Source organism: Homarus americanus, unplaced genomic scaffold, assembly GCF_018991925.1.
Source record: "Homarus americanus isolate GMGI-L3 unplaced genomic scaffold, GMGI_Hamer_2.0 scaffold30535, whole genome shotgun sequence".
Taxonomy (NCBI): Eukaryota; Metazoa; Arthropoda; class Malacostraca; order Decapoda; family Nephropidae; genus Homarus; species Homarus americanus.
In genome coordinates this window covers 1478603-1486955 of record NW_024732440.1, presented here as the reverse complement: position 1 = coordinate 1486955, position 8353 = coordinate 1478603, and the positions used below count along the sequence as shown (strand labels likewise).

Here is an 8353-nt window from a genome sequence, read left to right as displayed (position 1 = left end):
TAACATATTTTCCAAAGTAGATTATTATAGAAAACGGGAAATTTGTATCACAGAAAATGTGAAATATTTCTACTTTCTGGGAAAGTTGGTTATCTACTTATCATAGAAAACGGGAAATTTGTATCATAGAAAATATGAAATATCTACTTTCCGGGAAAGTTGGTTATCTACTTTCCTGAAAAGTAGATTATCTACTTTTCGGGAAAGTAGATTTTCGACTTTTCGTGGAAGTAGATTATCGACTTTTTGGGGGTATTAACATGTTTTCCAAGTAGATTATCATAGAAAACGGGAAATTTGTATCACAGAAAATGTGAAATATTTATACTTTCTGGGAAAGTTGGTTATCTACCTATCATAGAAAACGGGAAATTTGTATCATAGAAAATGGGAAATATCTACTTTCCGGGAAAGTTGGCTATCTACTTTCCCGAAAAGTAGATTATCTACTTTTCAAGAAAGTAGATTTTCGACTTTTCGTGGAGGTAGATTATCGACTTTTGGGAGAGTATTAACATGTTTTTCCAAAGTAAATTATCATAGAAAACGAAATTTATCATAGAAATGTGAAATATTTCTACTTTCTGAAAGTTGGTTTATCTACTTATCTTAGAAAACGGAAATTTGTATCTATAGAAAATGGGAAATATCTACTTTCAGGAAAGTTGGTTATCTACTTTCCGAAAGTAGATTATCTACTAGGAAAGTAGATTTTCGACTTTTCGTGGATGTAGATTATCGACTTTTTGGGAGAGTATTAACATGTTTTCAAAGTAGATTATCATAAAACAGGAAATTTGTATCATAGAAAATGTGAAATATTTCTACTTTCGGAAAGTTGGTTATCTATATCATAGAAACGGGAAATTTATCATAGAAATGGGAAATATCTACTTTTCCGGGAAAGTTGATTTATCTACTTTCCGAAAACAGGTCATCTACTTTTGCAAAGGGAAAGTAGATTTTCGACACACAAATGGAAGCAGATTATCGACTTTGGGGAAATATTAACATATTTTCCAAAGTAGATTATCATAGAAAACGGGAAATTTGTATCACAGAAAATGTGAAATATTTCTACTTTCTGGGAAAGTTGGTTAACTACTTATCATAGAAAACGGGAAATTTGTATCATAGAAAATGGGAAATATCTACTTTCCGGGAAAGTTGGTTATCTACTTTTCCGAAAAGTAGATTATCTACTTTTCGGGAAAGTAGATTATCGACTTTTCGTGGAAGTAGATTATCCACTTTTTGGGAAATATTAACATTTTCCAAAGTAGGTTATCATAGAAAACGGGAAATTTGTATGACAGAAAATGTGAAATATTTCTACTTTCTGGGAAAGTTGGTTATCTACTTATCATAGAAAACGGGAAATTTGTATCATAGAAAATGGGAAATATCTACTTTCCGGGAAAGTTGGTTATCTACTTTTCCGAAAAGTAGATTATCTACTTCCCGAAAAGTAGATTATCGACTTTTCGTGGAAGCAGATTATCGACTTTGGGGAAATATTAACATATTTTCCAAAGTAGATTATTATAGAAAATGGGAAATTTGTATCACAGAAAATGTGAAATATTTCTACTTTCTGGGAAAGTTGGTTATCTACTTATCATAGAAAACGGGAAATTTGTATCATAGAAAATGGGAAATATCTACTTTCCGGGAAAGTTGGTTATCTACTTTCCTGAAAAGTAGATTATCTACTTTTCGGGAAAGTAGATTATCGACTTTTGGTGGAAGTAAATTACCGACTTTTTGGAAAATATTAACTTATTTTCAAAGTAGATTATCATAGAAAACGGGAAATTTGTATCACAGAAAATGGGAAATATTTCTACTTTCTGGGAAAGTTGGTTATCTACTTATCATAGAAAACGGGAAATTTGTATCATGGAAAATGGGAAATATCTACTTTCCGGGAAAGTTGGCTATCTACTTTCCTGAAAAGTAGATTATCTACTTTTCGGGAAAGTAGATTTTCGACTTTTCGGGGAAGTAGATTATCGACTTTTTGGGAGGTATTAACATATTTTCCAAAGTAGATTATCATAGAAAACGGGAAATTTGTATCACAGAAAATGTGAAATATTTCTACTTTCTGGGAAAGTTGGTTATCTACTTATCATAGAAAACGGGAAATTTGTTTCATAGAAAATGTGAAATATCTACTTTCCGGGAAAGTTGGTTATCTACTTTCCCGAAAAGTAGATTATCTACTTTTTGTGGAAGTAGATTATCGACTTTTTGGGAGATATTAACATATTTTCCAAAGTAGATTATCATAGAAAACGGGAAATTTGTATCACAGAAAATGTGAAATATTTCTACTTTCTGGGAAAGTTGGTTATCTACTTATCATAGAAAACGGGAAATTTGTATCATAGAAAATATGAAATATCTACTTTCCGGGAAAGTTGGTTATCTACTTTCCTGAAAAGTAGATTATCTACTTTTCGGGAAAGTAGATTTTCGACTTTTCGTGGAAGTAGATTATCGACTTTTTGGGAGATATTAACATATTTTCCAAAGTAGATTATCATAGAAAACGGGAAATTTGTCTCACAGAAAATGTGAAACTATTTCTACTTTCTGGGAAAGTTGGTTATCTACTTATCATAGAAAACGGGAAATTTGTATCATAGAAAATGGGAAATATCTACTTTCCGGGAAAGTTGGTTATCTACTTTCCCGAAAAGTAGATTATCTACTTTTAGGGAAAGTAGATTTTCGACTTTTCGTGGATGTAGATTATCGACTTTTTGGGAGGTATTAACATGTTTTCCAAAGTAGATTATCATAGAAAACGGGAAATTTGTATCATAGAAAATGTGAAATATTTCTACTTTTTGGGAAAGTTGGTTATCTACTTATCATAGAAAACGGGAAATTTGTATCATAGAAAATGGGAAATATCTACTTTCCGGGAAAGTTGGTTATCTACTTTCCCGAAAAGTAGATTATCTACTTTTCGGGAAAGTAGACTTTCGACTTTTCGTGGAAGTAGATTATCGACTTTTTGGGAGATAACATATTTTCCAAAGCAGATTATAGAAAACGGGAAATTTGTGGTATGTGGAGGGAGGGAGGGGTGATATGTGGACGGAGGGAGGGGTGATGTCCAGTTCCGGATTTAGATCTGTGGAGGCCCATGGGCAGCCTCTTTGTGGAGGCCCCCCTCATTATAACTACCCAAGAGGGTGGGGTGGCGAGTGAAGGGAGCCTAAACATCTGGGAGTTCCGGGGGACGCTGTAAGCCCCCCGGGAAAATTTTGAAATTTGAACACTCCTTTGGAGAATTTTGAAGCCATATGCAGTTATATTGAGGAAATTAAAACATTGAGAAATTTTTAATTAACTGTATATTTATTGATAGTGTACAAATTCCCAACACACACACACAAACGTGAGACATGACTGGAGTCATTCATGTGGTTTCAAGTCGACCAGCCCTGATATAGCTACTACCGTACATGAGGAGGCCCCCAGATTGTGGAGGCCCCTGGGCAGCTGCCCACTTTGCCCACTCCTGAGTCCGGCCCTGATCACTACAGACAACAGACATCACTACAGCCAATAACAGACATCACTACAGCCAATAACAGACATCACTACAGACAACAACAGACATCACTGCAGACAACAACAGACATCACTACAGACAACAACAGACATCACTGCAGACAACAACAGACATCACTACAGACAACAACAGACATCACTACAGACAACAACAGACATCACTGCAGACAATAACAGACATCACTACAGACAACAGACATCACTACAGTCAACAACAAACATCATTACAGACAACAAACATCACTACAGACATCACTACAGACATCACTACAGACAACAACAGACTAACGTTAACCCCTCAGGTACAGTGATTTGTCATCGTACTCAAGGGGTTGTAAATACCATTACTACCACCATAACCACAATCTACAAGAATTCCCTCTACTCTCGCCATTAACCACAATCAACCAGAATTCCCTCTACACCGTCAAAATTTACTCTACCATAACCTACCACAGCAACATTTCACCTCTAGCCATCACCATAACCTCTGCTATTACATCTACCATTCACTATAAATGCTACCTTCTGAATCATAAACCATCATCATCGCTACTATTACCACCACCACAAGCCCGCATTTACACCACCACTACCATCACCACCACCACCACATAATATCACTGTAGCAGAAGCATCATAGTCAGGCTGGCCTGGTTGAGTGTGTGGTGGCAGCAGAGAACACGCTGTACATTAAGGTGGTGGGCAAAGAGCCTACGTATTCTGGTTAGGGCGACCATTACTGTCTCACTACTCGTCAGGCCTAACAAGAAGATATTCCACCTCTCCTCCAGGGGCCTGTCTAGAACACAGGCTTCTCGCGGTGCTTATGATTTGTCTCTTAAAACTGGGTCTTACCTCTGTCTGCTTTTATGGCGTTTATAGAGACAGAGAACCGTATTAGAGTGGTGTTGTATCTCGTGCCCTTAATTATGGTGAATTTTTAGGTATCTGCTGTTGTCATTTTGTTATGTGTTGATGGTCTGGTTAGTACTCCACCTCATGTGTTACTTTACTGATACTTTACTATATGTTTATTTACCGTGACGATATTGTCTTCTTATCAAGTGGTGTCAGATGTTATTCACAGTGGCAGCTCCTCTTTTCAGGTGTGTATTTGCCACATTTCTTATCTCTCACTAACTAATTATTAAGTTGTTGTGAGTGATACGTTAATGATGGTAACTGGGAGAGTTTTGTGTTCTTTGGTGCAGGGAGACGGTCAGTGTTCCCGTGCTGGCCAATGGTAACATACAGTACCAGGAGGACGTGGAGCGCTGCCTGGCCACTACTGGTGTTGACGGTGTTATGAGTGCAGAGGGGAACCTTCACAACCCGGCCATCTTCAAAGGCACTCATCCACCTGTCTGGGAAATGGCCCTTGAGTACCTCCAGTTGGCCATACGCTACCCCTGCCCAACAAGCTACGCCAGGGGACATGTCTTCAAGCTCCTTCATCACTGGTAAGTCCACACTTCAGAGTATTATGTAACCATAAGTATGTTTTATCTTCTCCTTTAGAAGATTCATCTATTTTTTTCATGTACTGTATGTCTACATGTTGAAGAGTCCTGTTATGAAAAGAAATTTAATCGTGTGAAGATCAAATTGTGCTTCAGTTTATAGAGAAAAAAAAATGTCATTTCGTAACAAAACCATTTTGGAGAAACGATTAGAGCAACATATATGTGAAGTGGAGAATAAATATTTTCACATATTCAACAGTTTGTGCATGAGTGAGAACTTTGACCTGCGGTACCGACTGTCCAAGACATCGTCGGCGGAGGAGATGGTGGTAGTGGTACAAAACCTCAAAGACCGGATGATGCCCTATTACACCGGTGAAAAACCCTGGAACCCGGAGCCGGATGGTGAACAAGCGCGTCTACCAATGGCCCCCTGGTTGTGTCAGCCCTATGTTCGTATTCCCCCTGAGGAACACCTGAAAAAGATTCATGAGAGTCAGCGCCGCGCCCAGGAAAAACAACAAATGCAGCAAGAGGAAGAACTGGCCAACACTGAAGACAGGTTTAGTTGTTGTTCAATGTTTATTTCCTTAACTTTAAAGATAAAAAGATAAACTTGACGCACATAAATTCATTCTCCTAGCCATTATGATGCACTGAGAGCGAGGGTGAAGTGCTGGGGGGAGAGAGGCAGCGAGGTACTCTCTCTCACCTCCCCCCCTCCCCTCTCCTTCATCCACCAAGGCGACACCAGTTTCCAGGTTAGAGAGTTGATGTAGTTTCAGGGAATAACTACTCAGAGAAGGGAAGTACTGTACTACCATTGTGATTCAACAAGACTTGAGGGAGATGTTCAGATCCCCCCCTCCTCCATCTTACCCCCTACCTCTCACACACACACGTCTCCAATTACTCCCTCCATGAACAGTACTCTTAAACATGACAATACCAAATACCACATTATAATCTAGGGTAAATAGGAATACCACGTGCCAGACTTCATCCTCCCAAACTAACACTCATCAACACAGTACAATAACACCTTACACTCACTTATTGGAATACTCATGGCTTCCCCTTCTCCCTGCCATCCCGCTGCAACTTTCCCGGTGATCTTTTGAAATAATAAAAATGGTGATGGTCGCTGTTGCTATGTAAAGTCTGAGATTGCTTTCAACATAATCCGTAGCTTTTCCTCTCTTCACTTCTCCTTTTAACAGAGTCTTCCATCACAATGACAGGTAAATTCTTCAGCTGTGACTGTCGCTCACCTTACGCCCCTCTTGTATCCACTCTCTTTGGGAAAATGAAATATAGAGTAATTATTGTTATGTCGTATTTTTCCATATAACACACACACACACAGGTATATATACAGTATATTTACGAACAGAAGATATGAATTACTTCGTTGAGTCATAAAGAACGACCCTGATGTTCTTGGTAGTGTTACTCATTCACTGTTACCCTCAGCTTAACATTAGTATGGGGAAGTGATGGTGGCGATCAGTGTACTTTATGTGGGTGTTGTTATTTGTTGTACAGTATAACAGTTGTTTAGTTCAAATATCTTTTTCTTTGTTCCTAGTGAGAGCAACGGTGGAGGTGAGCCGAGCAAGAGGCCGATAACAGAGGAGTCAGAAGAGACGGATCTGTCAAAGAAGAAAAAGAAAAAGATGGCGAGGAACCCGAGAAAGTCCTTTGATCCTCCCAACGACCCTTATGAGAAATGTGGCTGTAGGAACCCTAAGGTAGGTGATTCTCCTTCATAGAGGACGACTCTCATCTGCTGTGTTGATATGAAGTTTTACTTGATAATTCAAAACACGTCGAGGATATTGGTGTGGACAGGTTCTTATCCAATATGTCAGTGTGTGTGTTGTTTTGTGTATGAATCTTTGTGTCAGGAAATTACTGAGTGTTGTTCCCGGCCACTAGTGACCTTACCTCCAACATTTGCTTCTTTTCTGTGAGAGTAAATCTGCAGCGTCGTCGGCGGTGTTTGACTGTAGTATCATGAGCTCGGTCAGTGTCAGTGACTACCTCCTCACAGGGCAGAGTTTAACCCAAAAGTTAGGAAACATTTGTTAAAATTCCTTGAAAATCCTCTCGCCATCACCGCGAATATTAACTAGCCATTCCTGAGTATAGAACTGAGAGATTCAGACCGTGATAATTCGAAATAACTTTTGCCCAGCGACCCCACCTGTCTTATGGTGCTATTTGGTGCAGCAAGCTCACCATTCTTCCTCCAGTGTGGCTTATTAAAAGTGCTCAGTAAACTGTATCATGAAACACGCCAGTTACTGAGTGGAGCCACAATGCCTTTATATGAACGGAGAAATAATATCAGCGTGATCCACGACTGTGTTCGTGATGATAATCTTGACCAAGATTGTACTAGTTATGTTGTTAGATTTGGCCTGGGACTGCGTGTTGTATGAACTGAGAGTAAGATGATTTACAAAGAGAATCAGAGACAATCATTGAGTACAACTTGCAGGCTCCAGGGAGTATAATTTGTGATGACTCATTGTTGTTAAACTGATTAACAGATAGTAGAAGTATGTGAACTTAATTAATTATGTGATTTGGTTTTCCAAAGCGATCGACCTGAGGGAACTCAACGTTCAAAACAAATGGACCGGTAAGCTATTTCCTAGAAAACACAAACAAACCATTACTGCTCACATCTAGGCCAAGAATAACAACCATGAGAAAGATTATACTCGTCATACCATAACTTACTCACAGCCGTAATGAGATATCATCTAATACATTAAGATAACATATTAGTTATATGAGTAAAATGAACCAGAACACAATGTTATTTATGGTAGATAACGAAAATGTCGAGAAAGAATTATCCTACTAATATGGAAAGGGTCTTTTCCCAATACGAATTAAGGGGAGCCAAGCGACAAAAAGCGTTATATAAAGGTGTCTTTTACTGAACTAAATTAGTCCATCCACTTTAAGAACGAGTGTCCCTGTCTGCCAAGGGAATGCGCTGAGAAGACCCCTGAGCTGGTAAAGATCCTTTTGAACCTGCAGGATGGGTTCGTTCCCTGACAGTGGCGGATAGTGTAGCTGAATCTAGTCTTCCCTGAAAGGTTAAAAGCCCCCATACCACCACCAAGGTCGTGTTGGCTCACGGTGAAGTAAGTTCGCTTGGAGTGTCTTCATGGCAATGTACCTGAGATTGGCTAAATTTGCCGAGATGTTTTGTGTTTCCAAAGTACAGCAGGTTATTAGGAGTATCATTAAGACGTGACATTCATATTAGCAATAGAAAAACC

The 8353-nt window shown here is 38.8% G+C and overlaps 1 protein-coding gene across 1 annotated transcript; it reads left to right on the top strand.

Moving 5' to 3' along the window:
- Positions 1-4802: 4802 nt before the first annotated feature.
- On the top strand, positions 4803-8305 carry LOC121868743 (tRNA-dihydrouridine(16/17) synthase [NAD(P)(+)]-like; the record flags this gene model as incomplete). Its single annotated transcript, XM_042369619.1, is given in 3 exon segments — positions 4803-5051; positions 5314-5616; positions 6643-8305. Coding segments are annotated over 3 exon segments (736 nt in total), but the record flags the coding sequence as incomplete, so codon positions are not given.
- Between the last annotated feature and the right edge of the window lie 48 nt (positions 8306-8353).